At 49.8% G+C, this 15,561-nt stretch overlaps 2 protein-coding genes across 6 annotated transcripts in view; one reads left to right on the top strand and one right to left on the bottom strand.

Annotated features, from left to right (window-relative positions):
- Window positions 1-791: 791 nt before the first annotated feature.
- THAP8 (THAP domain containing 8) lies at window positions 792-13,086 on the bottom strand. Of its 5 annotated transcripts, none has more exons than XM_069457490.1 (4): window positions 12,936-13,086; window positions 3,405-3,597; window positions 2,893-3,164; window positions 792-1,369 (listed from the first exon to the last, which is right to left on the bottom strand). In XM_069457490.1, the coding sequence occupies exons 1-4, from the start codon at window positions 13,016-13,018 to the stop codon at window positions 1,219-1,221; spliced, it is 699 nt and encodes a 232-aa protein (XP_069313591.1). In that variant the 5' UTR covers window positions 13,019-13,086; the 3' UTR covers window positions 792-1,218. The 5 variants fall into 5 exon arrangements, with proteins under 5 accessions (XP_069313591.1, XP_069313589.1, XP_069313590.1 ...); XM_069457488.1 differs by having other exon boundaries at window positions 792-1,359; window positions 2,787-3,164; XM_069457489.1 differs by having other exon boundaries at window positions 792-1,365; window positions 2,781-3,164.
- A 656-nt stretch (window positions 13,087-13,742) lies between these two features.
- The window catches only part of WDR62 (WD repeat domain 62), a 34,512-nt gene continuing 32,693 nt past the window's right edge, over window positions 13,743-15,561 (top strand). The window contains exon 1 of the mRNA XM_069458137.1: window positions 13,743-13,959. Coding sequence (XP_069314238.1) covers window positions 13,783-13,959 — 177 coding nt within the window. The 5' untranslated portion in view covers window positions 13,743-13,782. The remainder of the gene's footprint in view (window positions 13,960-15,561) is intronic.

The raw sequence follows: 15,561 nt of genomic DNA on the forward strand, positions 1-15,561 counted from the left end.
AAAATACTTCCAGAATTTCATCCTTCACTCCCCACCCCAGGCCCCCATCCTGGTCCATCTTTCATCTTCTCCCACCTAGACCATAGCAGCAGCCTCTTCCCTGTCCCTCCGCCCACCACCCCCCAGTCTGCTCCCTACATGCTGCCACAGGGGCCTACTGACACCTGTTCACATCAGGGCCCTCCTTGACTCAGAGGCATGTGCTTGCTGTCCTCGCTCCAGGCAAAAGCCAAGGCTCTTGACCATGGCCCACAAGGCCCTATGGGAACTTGCCCTTGCCATCTCTCCAACGTCACCCTCTGTCACTCTCCCCTTTGTTCACTCCACTCCAGCCATACTGGCCTCTTTGCTCCTTACCCCAGGACCTTTGCACTGGTTGTTCCTTCTGCCTGGAATGCTCTTCCCCCAGATACCTACATGGTTCCCTCTCTCCCCTTTCAGGATTTTACTTATTGGTGCCTTTTCAGTGACAGCTCTGCTCTCCCTATCTAAAATGGTACCCTGCCCGCATCCCCATCTCTACCCCCTCACTCCCGTCCCTACTGTAGATTTCTCCACAGCAACACTGCCTTCCGACGCCCCCTAGATGCCAGACCCTCTGCAGGAGCTATTCTCTTGCAACACTGGCCCACATGCCTTTCAGCCAGGTCCTTGTCATCATCCCAGGTATCTGCTAGAACATCACCTTAGAGAGCCCTCTCCCCACCCCTCCTCTCAATTACATTTTTATTCAGTCTTTATAGTATTTATCACAGTCTGACATTATCTTGTTTATTAGTTTACTAGTTCATCTCCTACTCAGGTGGAAGGTGAGCACCAGGAGGGCAGAGATGTTGTTCAGCTGTGTCCATTGCGGTATCCCCAGCTCAGCACCAGCCTTGGCAAAAGGTGAGAGGGGCTTTTCAGAAACCAGGTACAACCCGCCCCAAGTAACCAACCTGTGTTCTGCCTTGAGGTGTTTTACTGACTGCAAAGATTTGAGCTAGGAGTGGCAGAGGCCTGGTATCCAGAGAATTGGGGGCTGATGGAGGACTTGGGCCCAGGTCACCCCTAAGATTCAAGGGTTCCCTAGGGGAGGGGGGTCATGGAACCCAGGCCTTTGATGGAGGCATTGCTACTCCCCAGGCATGGGCGGTGGGGCTGGCCGAGCCCGTGTGTGACGAGTCTCTCTTTTTCCATCTTGTATCTTCTGTCCCTTGACATTATCTGTCCTGATCCTTATGCATTGGGGGTCTGAGTGTCCAGGAGCTCAGGCTTGGCATCCATTGTTGGAGGTGCAGGGCCTTGGGCAAGGACCACAGCTATGCCAGGCCCTCCACAGATGATGGTGAAGGTTTGGGATTCCTCAGGTCCAGGGAGCTGGGCCATCCCGTGCAACAAGGTAGAGATGGGGAACACGAGGGAGTGAGGGGGGAGAGAGACAGAAATAAATAAGGAATGGGGAGGCCCAGGTGGGAGGGAGGTGTTCGGAAACAGAGAGAGATGTGGGCAGAGACATATGGGGAGACAAGGAAGCAAATATGAGAGCCAGAGAGACATTCATGAGAGAAGAAAGACATATGGGGAAACAGGAAGAGAAATGTGGGGGGACACAGACATAGACAGATATAGGGGCAGACAGATGTGGAGAGACAGGGCCATAGATATGGGGGACACAGAAAGATGCAGATGAAGAGAGACATAAGGAGATGGAGAAACAGGTGTGAGGACAGAAAGATGAGGGGGAGATTGAGAGACAGAGGATGAATGAGTAGAAGACAGGGATTGAACGGGGGGAAGGGAGGCAGAGAGAGACACTATCAGCCCAGGGGCCCTGGCAGGCTCCATGAAGAGCCCCAGGCCTGAGTCTGAGCTCTGTCCCTGCCCCATTGTCCCTCTGTGCCACAGAATCAAACTTAAAGCCCTGAGTGCAGCTCCAGCTGACTGCTGTTACATGGGAACATGAACCCACTGCTGCTAGATCTGCTGAGCTTTCTGGAAAGATCAAAAATTATTTTAAAGCATTGCTGAGGCCAAACAAATCATATGTATGGGTCGTGTCCAACCCACTGGCTGTCAACTTGAGACACCTTAACTACAGAGGTACGGAGGGGGCTACTTTCTGAACCGCCTCCAATGAATCTAGCATCCATAGCTCTGAGAACCATGACTGCTAGGTTGGGGACCTCAGGCTTGGCCCTGGGGTTTTAAGCAGGGGACAGGCTTGCTTAAACTTTGATTTTCAAAGATATGACATCCCTCCTCACTGCCTGCTCCCACCCAAAGTCCCAGCAGTAAAACATAGGTGCAAAAGGGCTTTAGATAGGGCCCGAGAGACACCAGTACAGGGGTGGCAAACTCAAGCTCTATACGGGCCAGGCAGGGAACTCTCCAAGAGGACACAGGCTGCCTCTGGAGCCAGATCCTTAGTTTTGGACCCTGGCTCTGCAAATTATTGGCTGCCTGACTTTGGGCAAGTTGCTAGATTGCTCTGTGCCTCCGTTTTTTCATCTGGAAAAATGAAGACAACAGCAGTAACAAGATCATGTTATTAACTCTTGTGTCTGGCAGACAGTAAGAACTGCTCAAATGTCACTATTAATAAATGGAGCAGCCATAACCCAGCTCCAACCAATAGCTGCTTGGCATTGCCAGATTGACTTTTTTTTTTTTTTTTGAAGAAAAACCCAAAAATTGGAAACATGGATAAAATGTTCTGCTTTTTAAATATTAGACCCTAGTTTAAATGAAAACTGCGTGGGCTAGGCAGGCCGCGGGCGGGACTGCCTGGAGGGGCGGGCACTCACCACGCGCTGCAGGCCCCGGCGCGCCTGCGCCAGCAGCTGCTGCGCCAGCTGTTCCAGAGCCCGCAGCTGCACCTGGTGCCGCTGGTGGCGCCGCTGCAGCCTCCGCACGCGCCGCTGCAGCGCTCCCAGCGCCGCGCCCAGCCCGGCCCCAGCCTGCTGGGCCGGGACGTCAGGCCGTGGCCCCGCGAGAGTGGGCGAAGTGGGAAGGGCGGGCAGGAGCATGGTGGCCGCAGCCTCGGGGGTCCCCGCTGCGGGGCCCAGCACCACTAGGTGTACTGGGCCAGAGGCAGGGATGGCGCGGCCTGGGGTCTGGGGCGTAGCCTCCTGCGGAGGTAGCGGCACAACGCGCTTCTTGGTGCTTCGGGTACCCCGCTGGCTCTGGAAGACAAGGCATGGGATGGGGGGGGGGGGGCATCAGGGCCGGATTCTAAGGGGGAGCTCCTCAGGAGGTAAGGGTTGGGGGGGCGTCAGTCTCCAAGGGGGGACTTCCCTAAGGCCAGACTTCAGGGAGGAACTTCCGTCCAGAGGGGAGGGCTGAGGGTTAGACTCAAGGAGGGACTTCCATTAGGAGGGGAGAGCTGGGGATCAGATTCAGCAGTAGGACCTCCTGGCGCTCACCTTGGCGGGCGGTGCCCGGGAGAAGATGGAGGGCACCGCATCAGGCCGCAGGTAGCGCACACCCCAGCGCCACTGGAAGCAGGAGGGCGTGAAGTGCTCGCTGCACAAGTGCTGGTGACAGCTGGGCACCCAGTGCTCACGGCCCATGCACCGCAGCCAGGCCTGCAGCCGGGGACCATCCTTCAGTGGGAACCTGCATGGGTGGTGGCGTCGCTGGGTCAGTGCCACCAGCTCCAGACACTCCCTGTCTAAGGATACCCACACCCCGGAGTCCCTGGGCTCCAAGCCTGTGTCTCCCCTGGGCCCTGCCTCCCACCCAGGCTTTCTCTACCTCATCCCCACAACCCATGCTTCCACCCCACCTTTTAAATGCCCAGCATCAGCCCACCTCTCCCTCCTCCACTGCCCCTCCAGTCCAGCCTTCTTCCTCTCCAGGCTGGGCTGGGGCAATAGCCTTCTTCCTGGTCTCCCTGCCCATGCCCCGGCCCCCCAATTTGTTCCTCCACATGAACCTGAAAGAGCAATTTATAAAATCAGACTTCTAGAATGTGGGAGATCATAAAGTCAAGTGAAAACGTTTCTTCTACAACCATACAACATGGGGGCTGAGGGTAGGGGTGTTATAGATTAAGAAACATCAACCCAAAGGCAAGATGTGGACCTTGCCTGCAACAAACCATTCAATAAAAAGACATTTTAAAACAACTGGGGAAGGGGGGAGGAGGGGATGGGTATATACACACATAATGAGTGCGATGCGCACCGTCTGGGGGATGGACATGCTTGAAGCTGACTCGGGTGGGGCAAGGGCAATATACATAACCTAAACATTTGTACCCCCATCATATGCTGAAATAACAAAGAAAAAAAGGAAAAAAAAAACTGGGGAAAACTAAGCATGAACTGGGTATTAGATAATTGTAAGAAATTAATTTTGCTAGGTGCAATAATTTTATTGGTTTATGCTTCTAAAATAGTCTTCTATTAGAAAAACGTTCTGAAATATTTATGGATAAAACACCTGATATGTAGGATTTATTTTATTTATTTATTTTTGAGACAGGGCCTCACTCTACTGCCAGGGACAAAGAGAAGTGGTGTCATGATAGCTCACTGCAACCTCAGCCTTCCGAGTAGCTGGGACTACAGGCATGCACCATCACACCTGGCTAATTTTTCTATTTTTTGTAGAGACAGGGTCTCGCTCTTGCACAGACCCGTCTCTAACTTCTGGCCTCAAGTGACCCTCTTGCCTTGGCCTCCCAAAGTGCTGGGATTACAGGCATGAGCCACTGCGCCTGGCTGGGATTTACTTTAAAATACTGCAGGACAAAAAACTTACAGGTGTGGGTGGGAGTGGTGAAAAATATTGAAACTGAGTGATTCATTACGCAACTCTGTTTTTTGTATATGCTTGAAAATACCCATTAAAAAGCTTTTAAACAATTCACAACAATAAAAACCAAATAACCAGATTAAAAAGTGGGCGAAGGACTTGAACAGACATTTCTTTAAAGAAGATATACAAATGGGCTGGGCGTGGTGGCTCACGCCTGTAATCCTAGCACTCTGGGAGGCCGAGGCAGGAGGATCGCTGGAGCTCAGGAGTTCGAGACCAGCCTGAGCAAGAGCGAGACCTCGTCTCTACTAAAAATAGAAAGAAATTATCTGGCCAACTAAAAACATATATAAAAAAAATTAGCTGGGCATGGTGGCGCATGCCTGTAGTCCCAGCTACTCGGGAGGCTGAGGCAGGAGGATTGCTTAAGCCCAGGAGTTTGAGGTTGCTGTGAGCTAGGCTGATGTCACGGCACTCACTCTAGCCTGGGCAACAGAGTGAGACTCTGTCTCAAAAAAAAAAAAGATATACAAATGGCCAAGAAGCATATGAAAAGATATTTAACATCACTAATCATTAGGGAAATACAAATCAAAACCATGATAAAATATTATCTTATGAATATCAGAATTGCTACTATTAAAAAAGAAAACATAAAATCACAAGCCTGCATGAGGGCATGGAGAAACTAGAACCCTTGTGCACTGCTGGGAATGTAAAATGGTGCAGCCACTATGGAAAACACTATGGCAGTTTCTCAAAAAAATGAAAAACAGAATTACCATCTGATCCAGCAATTCCAATGTACCCAAAAGAATTGAAAGCAGGGTCTTGAAGAGATACCAGGACACCCATGTTCATAGCAGCATATTTTACAACCGCCAAAAGGTGGAAGTGTCTGTTGACAGATGAATGAATAAGCAAAATGTGGCCTATACAGACCGTGGAATATTAGTCTTGAAAAGAAATTCTGACACATGACAACATGGATGAACTGGACATTATGGGAAGTAAAATAAGCCAGTTACAAAGAGACAAACACTGATGATTCCACTTATATGAGATACAGTAGTCAAATTTATAGGGATGAAAAGTGGAATGGCAGTTGCCAAGAGCTGGGGAGGGGGAAAAAGGGAATTGTTCTATGAGGACAGTGTTTCAGTTTTACAGGATGAAAATATCCTGGAGACCGGTTGTGTAACAATGTGAATTGAACATTTAGGAATGGTTCATATGGTTGATTGTATATGTACCACAATTAAAAATAATTTTTTATAAAGTTAAAAAAATGAGCTAAATTTTTTTTTTTTTTTTTTAAACAGAGTCTCACTCTGTTGCCAGAGCTAGAGTGCCATGGCATCAGCCTAGCTCACAGCAACCTCAAACTCCTGGGCTCAAGGGATCCTCCTGCCTCAGCCTCCTGAGTAGCTGGGACTACAGGTACACCACCATGCCCAGCTAATTTTTTCTATATATATATTTTTAGTTGTCCAGCTAATTTCTTTCTATTTTTTTTAGTAGAGACGGGGTCTGGCCCTTGCTAAGGCTGGTCTCAAACTCCTGGGCTCAAGCGATCCTCCCGCCTCGGCCTCCCAGAGTGCTAGGATTACGGGCATGAGCCACCGCGCCCGGCCTGAGCTAAATATTAATAAAAGCTTTCTCTGTGGGAGTGGGTGGGGATTATCTGATGAGGCACCCTCTAAAGGTGCCCCACTGCTCCTAAGTGTTTCCTGGTACCACCTCTCCCCAACATCTGTTCTTGCCCTCTTAGTAATACAGTCTGTATGCAGACCTGGGTTCAAAGCTGTCCACAATACAGACCTCATTTTCCAGCCTCATTTGCAGCCAGGGGTGACCATACGATCAAGTTCTGGCTAGTCTGTCCTGTAGCAGCTGCCAGAAACTGTGAGACAGTAAATGTTTATTTTAAGCTGTTAAATTTTGGGACAGTTTGTTAAGTAGCATTAGATAACTAACAGTCACGCACATCCCATCTTCACAATGTTTTCCATATCAGTGACATTATTCACTTAACATTTTTCTTAAAATTAACCAACTTTAAGTATTAAACAGAGATACTGACAAGAGAAACTTTACACCACAATTGAAAATGGAAAACCGTAAATAGAAGTTAACCATAAAAACACTGGATACCTTGACCTGATGAGAGCTATGAGCCTGAGGCCCCCTCTCTCTCTGGTGAAAGGAAGCATGATGAGCGCTAAGAGAATCTGGGACAGTACTACCTACCGGAGACAGGGTAAATAAACTCCAGGCATATCCACAGGAAAGAACACTAGGCAGCCATGAAGCAGAGTGTGGAGGCATTCTATGAACTGACATGCTATTGTCAGGCACATGTTATGTGAAAAATGCATGGTTCCAAATAGAGTGTATCAGCTTTTAGTCATTTCAGTGGCTGAAAAAAGACCCCCCCGCCCCCAAATAGCCACATCCTAGTCCCTGGAAATTGTGAATATTACCTTACATGACAAAAGATATGATCAAGTTAAGGATCTTGGGATGGGGTGGGGAATTATCCTGAATCATCAGGTTGGCCCTAAATGCCATCACAAGTGTCTTTACAAGAAGCAGGAGAAGAAATTACTACAGCCAAAGAAAAAGCAATGTGACTGCGGAGATTGGAGAGATGCGGCCACAGCCAAGGAATACCTGTAGCCACCAGAAACTGGAAGAGGCAAGGAACAGATTGTTCCCTAGAACCTCCAAAGGATTACAGCCTGGCCAACACCTTGATTTTGGCCCAGTAAAGCTGATTTGGGCTTGTGGCCTCCAGAACTCTGAGAGAATAATTTCTCTTCTTTTAAGCCACCAAGTTTGTTATAGCAGCCACAGGAAACTAATACTGCAATAACGGGAGAAATAAGAATGTATATTCAAATTTGCTTATATTTGCAAAAATAAACCATAGAAAGGACACATAAGAAACTAAAGAGGGCTGGGCACGGTGGCTCACGCCTGTAATCCTAGCACTCTGGGAGGCCGAGGTGGGTGGATCGTTTGAGTTCAGGAGTTCGAGACCAGCCTGAGCAAAAGCGAGACCCCATCTTTACTAAAAAAATAGAAAGAAATTATATGGACAGCTAAAAATATATATAGAAAAAATTAGCCGGGCATGGTGGCGCACGCCTGTAGTCCCAGCTACTCGGGAGGCTGAAGCAGGAGGATCCCTTGAGCCCAGGAGTTTGAGGTTGCTGTGAGCTAGGCTGATGCCACAGCACTCTAGCCTGGACAACAGAGTGAGACTCTGTCTAAAAAAAAAAAAAAAGAAAGAAAGAAAGAAACAAACAAACAAACTAACTAACTAACTAAAGAGGTGGGCTGGGTGTGGTGACTCATGTCTGTAATTCCAGCACTTTGAGAGGCAGAAGCAGGTCCAGTTTGAGACCAGCCTGGACAACATAGCAAGACCTCGTCTCTACAAAAAAGAAACAAGAAACAAAATAAAACAAAACTAGAGACACTACGAGTAGGGAGGATGTGGATGGGATGGACAGAGATTGGGGGGGAACAAGACTTCTCAGACTAGAGGCAGATGGGGGTTGTTGGGGAGCAGCTGGTGAAAGAGGACAGAAGGCCTGATTTAGAGAAGCACTGTGGCACCCAAAGAACAGAACCTCAGGGCACACAGCCAGGGAGTCTGGAAGCTGCAGTCCCTTCAGCCTCCATCTGGGATCCAAATGTTCTCACCAGCCCCATTCTTCCTGGACACAAATATGAGATCCACTGCCGCAGCACCCTCCTTCCCCACCCCTTCCCAGGGGAGACTGCCGATTGCTCCCAGATCCACTCTCTTCTTTTTCCTTACTAACAAACCTCCAACTTTATTTGAAGCCATAACATGTCCTGCTAAAAGACTGTATTTTCCAGGCTCCTTTGCAGCTAAATGGGGCCATGTGACCAAGTTCCAGCTAACAAATGCTTTAGTGTTGTGTGGGACCTCTGGGAAGGTGTCTTAAATGGGAAGGGATGCTCAAATGGCATTAGAGTAGCTCAAAGGACAAAGGAAGAAAGTGACTATCATGAGAAGCCTCTCCTTAACTGGTCTTACTCTCTTTTGTTCCTCTGGATAGCAGCATCTGAAATGGGAAATATTCCTCTCTAAAAACCTACCTTAGGCCGGGCACATTGGCTCACACCTGTAATCCTAGCACTCTGGGAGGCCGAGGTGGGAGGATTGCTCGAGGTCAGGAGTTCAAGACCAGCCTGAGCAAGAGTGAGACCCCATCTCTACTAAAAATAGAAAGAAATGATCTGGACAGCTAAAATTATATATATAGAAAAAAAAAAATAGCCGGGCATGGTGGCGCATGCCTGTAGTCCAAGCTACTCAGAAGGCTGAGGCAGAAGGATTGCTTAAGCACAGGAGTTTGAGGTTGCTGTGAGCTTGACGCCATGGCACTCTAGCCTGGGCAACAGAGTGAGACTCTGTCTCAAAAAAAATAAAATAAAAAATAAATAAATAAAAACCTACCTTAAGTGGACAGCAAATGTTCTCCTTTTTATAAAATATTATAGTCTTGCTGTCATCTTATCTAGAGCATGGAGTGGCATACACTGCTAGAAGTTCTTTTCTTCCTTACTAACATAACTCAAAATTTCTTCAGGATGGTATAACACCCAGCTAAAAGACCACATTTCTCAGCCTCTTTTCCAGTTGGAGGTGACCAATGATGAAGTTGCCATTGGATGGGGTTTCTGGGAAGGCCTTGTAAAGGGGTCCAACTCGGTTTAGAGCTGAATCCTTTTTGCTCTTCCTCCCTTCCCCTTTCTTCCTACTAGGAACGGCAGGGCATGGTGGCTGGGGCACTGGCCGCCATCTTGGATGGAAGCCACATGCTAAGGATGATAGAGCAGAAAGGATGGACAGTCATCTCTGATGACATGGAGCTGCCACACCAGTGCTGGCCTGACAACCTCTGTACTGACAGATGCAATTCCTGACTGATAGGCCCCGCCATTAGAGATTACTACCACTTGTCCTTGAAAGGGCCTAAAACAGAGCTAATGAATGTTCCCTTTGGCTGCCAGGCAGGCTCTCAAGTTATTTCCTGGCAGCCACATCCCTCAACATGTTTCATCTTATTTCCTACCTGGCATCCATGCCTTCTCCTCAATCTCTTTTGGAAACTGCTCCTCAGCTCTTAGCTAAGTGGCTTCTGCAAGACTGACTTAGGGGTAGGCCCGAGGTGGAACGAGCTAGCCTGTATGGGGAACAGTCTGGCAGCCATGGATGGTGCCAATGAAGACAGGAATTGATTTTTATAGTCATCTGGCTGCTGTGTACAGCTGTTATCATTCTCCTCCTTATTATTACATGTGAAGCACTAAGAACAGTGCCTGGCATATGGTAAGTGATCTCTAAGTAAGTTATTATTATTGTTGTTGTTGTAAGGGAGGCAAGAGTGGAAGCAGGGAGGCCAGTAAGCAGCTATCACAGTATCCCATTGAGAGTTGATGGCAGACTGGATCGCTGTGACAGTGGATGTGATGAGAAGTAGTTAGTCTGGGAGTGTGGTTTTTCTTATCTCCTAATAGCTTAGTTAGGATTTTCCCATTTACATTTATAACTGTATTGCAAAGGTGTTAGGGATTGTGTTGCAGTTGTTGAAAGATGGAGATGTGTTTTAAGGGTAAACCCAAAGGATGAGTTAACGCAGTGGTCCCCAACCTTTTTGGCACCAGGGACCAGTTTCATGGAAGACAATTTTCCCATGGACCGGGCGGGGGTGGGGGGGGGGCAGGCAGAATTCAGCCATGATGTAAGCAATGGGGGGCAGCTGTAAATACAGAGGAAGCTTCTTGGCTTGCTGGCCAGCCACTCACCTCCTGCTGTGCGGCCCCCTGGGTTCCAAATTTCATGGAAGACAATTTTTCCACTGGGTGAGAGTGGAGGGTGGGATCAGCCTGGTCCTTAACAGGCCATGGACTGGTACTGGTCACTGGTTCATGGCCCAGGGGTTGGGGACCACAGGGTTAATGGACTAGACTGGGGGCAGTGATGCTGATGGAACAAAAGGATCATGAATGACTTCTAGGTTGTGTATTCAGTTCTTCAGTGTTTGACCCCTCACTTGTCCATGAGCTCTGTCATGACAGGTACAAGATCTGTCAGGGTCCTTAGTGTCTAACAGAGGCTTGCTTGCTTCCCCAGGAGACACTTAAAGAGTTGCTGAACTAATAAATGGAGCCAGAGTGACATATTTTAAAAAGCAAACGTGGTGGGGCACAGTGGCTCATGCCACAGTGGCTCATGCCTATAATCCTAGCCCTTTGGGAAGCCAAGGTGTGAGGAATGCTTGAGGCCAGAAGTTTAAGACCAGCTTGGGCAACATAATAAGACCCCATCTCTACAAAAAATTTTTAAAAATTAGCTGGGCCCAGTGGCACAAGCCTGTAGTCCTAGCTACACAGGAGGCTGAGGCAGGAGGATCACTTGAGCCCAAGAGTTCAAGGCTACAGTGAGCTATGATCCTATGATTGTGCCACTGTACTCCAGCCTAGGGTGACAGAGTGAGATACTGTCTCTAAAAAAATAAAAATAAAAAATAATAAGCAAGTCTGGATACGCTGATGTAGGCTTAACGACTCCCTTGCACTCCTTCTGGCCTACACCAGGGTCCCTCAAAGGATAGCTGGGACATGGACTGCTGGGTTTCCTGGGGAGCCCACCTAAGTGCATTTGCTGAATCTACCCAACAAATATTTACTGAGCACCCACTATGTGCCAGGCACTGTTCTAGAGGCTGGGGACACAACAAGAAACAAAAGAGACAAAATTCCCTGGCTTCATGGAACTGACATTCTAGTGGGGGTGACAATGAATGAATACATCAAATATGTGATATGCCAGATAGCAATGTGTTACAAGGAAAAATAAAGCAGAAGGCAGACAGGGAGAATTAAGGGTGGAGGCAGAGGAGGGGGTTAGAAGTGATCAAATCCTGGATAGATTTTTAAAGGGAGAACAGGATTTGCTGGTGGACTGGATGAGGCATGTGTCCTAGCCCACTTTGGCTAAGATCACCAGAGACAAACCTGTAGACCAATAGAAGTGTTTATTTCTCATGGCAATGAGGGAGTCTGTACACCAGACACACCATGGGCAGTCTTACCAAACAAAGCAAAAGATAGAGTTGTTATTTGGTATGAGGGAAGGGTGAAATTAAGGTGAAATGTAAATGAAGTAGTGTTTGGATCAGTTCAAAGCAAAATCAAAACTGTGTATAAAGAGATCGATATCAGGTCTGGATTGCTAAGTGGGCCCAGGGTCCTGTCTTCTTGGAAGCAATAAAAGTTTAGATAGGTGTGGAATATCAAGTCCCAAAACCCCTTACCTGAAGCTCACAACCTGGGCTGTTAATCAAGGATGCTTTTCTGTATCAAAGTGACTTAGCTCCTCCAGGCGAAAGTGAGATGTTTCATTCACACTAATAGAATTTCAAACAGCAAAGTTTGTAATAGTCTCTGATTTTAGACAAGAAAAGTTTCCCAGTGAGTGAGAAAGCAGTAGTCACTCAAAGTAGTTCTGCCACTTTACATCTGCAACATGTCCCTGAGAGAAATAATTTTTCCTATTAATTCTGCAGCTGGCTTTCCCCGTGTCTGTTATTTCAACCAGATAAACAGGAGGGCAGTTTTTTTTTTTTTTTTACACTCCAAAGTAATTCTGACTTTCCTAAGCGTGAGGAAAGAGAAGAGGTAAGGATGACTCTAAGGTTTTCAACCTGAGCAACAGGAAGGATGGAGTAAGCTAATGACTAGGATAGGAAGGGCTATGGAAGGTGTTGGGGGCAGACAAGATCAGAAGCTCAGTTTTGGATGTTTTGAATGTGAGATGGCTCCAGTTCGTGGAGATGGGGAGTGGGCAGTTCCAGGCTCTTAGAGAGCCTGGACCAACCTCACTTCTCCCTACAGATCCCTCCCCCGCCTTCTGCTCGCTCTGTTCACTGCCGGTAGTTAATCATTCACCCCTGCCATTTCACACATGTGCACCTTTGCATGCGCAGTGTTCACTACTGAGAATACCGTCTCCTCTTCTAACTTTACTACTTCCTAACACCCTCAAGCCGGACCAGGTGCCGGGCACAGCTTAAATTAATGTATTTTTCCTCGGGCCCCGCCCTTTTCAGAGCCCCGCCCCCTGAAGCCCCGCCCCCGCTGGCGCTCACTTGTAGAAGCTCACTGGGCGGTTGTCCGCGCCCAGTCGGCCCGCGGTGTTGGAGCAATTCGGAGCCCTGCAGTACTTGGGCATGGCTGTCCAGCCTGGCTGAGTTTTGCCGGGTCAGCGGCTGCACTCTGGTCCTCGCCGAGCGCCTCCGCACCTTGCCCCCCCCCCCCCCCCCCGCCGCCGCGTGCGCTCTGCCTGCTTCACGTGACGGCCTCAGTGCCGCGTCACGTGCTGGGGGGGGAGGGGAGTTGAGCGCGCCTGCGTACTAGGCTCCCCTCTGCGTAATCAGCTACGCCCTTGTCACGTGGCGAATGGGGGACAAGCTGGGACGGCACGTCAGCGCAAAGCCGACCCTTGCCACTCCTGATCTTCATCACGTGCTAGGGCGTAGGTGCCGTTACGGTGTTTCTGAGCCTGCACCTGCCAAATCGACCGGCCTGCCAGTCTCTTTCGGCTCCACCCTACGCTTACATCCAGGCCACTGCCACAGCGCGGACAGTCTCACTGGGTGACAGCGAACGGTGCGGTGTGGCCTTGGCCTCGTAAAAGTTACAGCCTGCATGTTTCATGAATGACGAAAACGCACACTGCATGACAAACCCCGCGAGGCTTGATCAAGCACCGAGAGGACGGGCTGTGGCTCCGCCCTGCCAGACGCTCCGCTCCGCCTCTTAGCCCCCATTGGTCGTAAGCGCCTCTCGGCAGCCTTAGGATTGGCCAGACCGGCGGCCCGCCGCGTCCAATGGGCGGCGGCGCCGGCTTTCCCGCGGCTGTTCACTATTCGAGTGGGTCGTGGCTGCGGCGGCGGCGGTTAAGGAGTGTAACGGCTGCCCGGCTCCGGCGCGGCGATGGCGGCCCTAGGGCCCGGGGGCTATGCGCGGACTGATGCGGCTGAGAAGCTTTCTTCTGTTACGGCGGGAGTTGCAGCGCGGAGGGGCCAGTCCTCCCCGCCCCCAGCCCCGCCGCTCTGCCTCCGGCGGCGGACGCGACTCCCGGCGGCGCCCGAGGACACGGTGCACAACAGGGTGAGGAGCTGCTCGCCATGCCTACTCCGGTTCCAGGCTTCCCCGGCCCGCTTCCGGTCCCGTCTGAAAATCTCTGGCTCTGCCTACCGGCCCCCGGCTCTTCCCCTCAGCTTGCTCCACGGCTCCGGCTCTTCTCCTAAGCCCCGCCCACTCGGTCGACGCCCCTCCTACTTTCCGTCTCCTCCCTTCAGTCCTGCGCATCATTCTCTGCCCCACCCTCAGCATTGGAGCTTTCCCCGGATTCTTCCCTGGTTCCCACTTCTCCGGAAGCTTCTGCAAATCACAGCGTAGGCTCGCTATATCTTAAGCCCGGTTCGGTAGCCTTTGGACCTCTCTCTGCGCACTTTCACTTTTGTCGACCTGGCCCCCGCTGGGTCTTTAAGGCCCCTACCTGGGTTCAGTCCAGAGTGCTGTCTGTCCCAGCTCTTCCTCGGCTCTGTCTGGCCTTACACGCCCTGCCTTCTCTGTCCTCTTCCCTCACCAACGTGGGATTCTTAGTCCATATTACCACTCAGAACTGTGGAGAGGATGTGAGAAATTATTTGTAAAATCTCAGCAGCCTGGGGAGGAGGGCATAGAGAACAATTTTAATTCCCTAAATCCTGAGACACAGAAACACAGAAGGAAATGATTTTTAGAGTGGGTAGAAGGAATTTTATTGCGCGGCAGCAATCTAAAAAATGGTGCAGCAACTCTCTAGGCACAAAGTCTCTTTTTGTAAAATGAATGTAACAGTAACATCGTGTTGCAGGGAGATGAAATTGTGACTGTGACTATTTTGGCACAGAGTCCAGATAGAGGGTGGATACATGGTAGCTGCTAGTGGATCTTTGTTCCTGTTCCGCGGTTTCCTTCTCCCTGCTGCGCTCTGATTCCTTCAGCCACTCCTGGCTGCAGGGCTTTAAGTGACCGCTGCCCATCCCTCTGGCTGTACCTCCCATGTCCTCCCTCTCACCGAGGTTCAGTCACACTGGCCTGCTTTCTGTTTTCCTGAGACTCCAAGTTCTTTTCTGCTTCGGCCTTTGAGTCCTCTGTCGGGGCTTTTTGCTGCAGTCTACCTGGCTGGTTCCTGCATCCCTCACGTCTCAGCCTGAGTAACCCTACCCTGAAAGGTTTTTTTTTTTTTTTTTGAGACAGAGTCTTGCTTTGTTGCCTGGGCTAGAGTGAGTGCCCGGGTGTCAGCCTAGTTCACAGCAACCTCAAACTCCTGGGCTTACGCGATCCTACTGCCTCAGCCTCCCGAGTAGCTGGGACTACAGGCATGCGCCACCATGCCTAGCTAATTTTTTCTATATATATTTTTAGTTGGCCAGATAATTTCTTTCTATTTTTAGTAGAGAAGGGGTCTCGCTCTTGCTCAGGCTGGTCTCGAACTCCTGACCTCGAGCGATCCACCCGCCTCGGCCTCCCAGAGTGCTAGGATTACAGGTGTGAGCCACCGCGCCCAGCCTGAAAAGTCTTCTTTTTTTTGAGACAGAGTCTCACTCTGTTGCCCAGGCTAGAGTGAGTGCCGTGGCGTCAGCCTAGCTCACAGCAACCTCAAACTCCTGAGCTCAAGCGATCCTCCTGTCTCAGCCTCCCGAGTAGCTGGGACTACAGGCA

The sequence above is a fragment of the Eulemur rufifrons genome, chromosome 24 (assembly GCF_041146395.1).
Source record: "Eulemur rufifrons isolate Redbay chromosome 24, OSU_ERuf_1, whole genome shotgun sequence".
NCBI classification, from domain to species: Eukaryota; Metazoa; Chordata; class Mammalia; order Primates; family Lemuridae; genus Eulemur; species Eulemur rufifrons.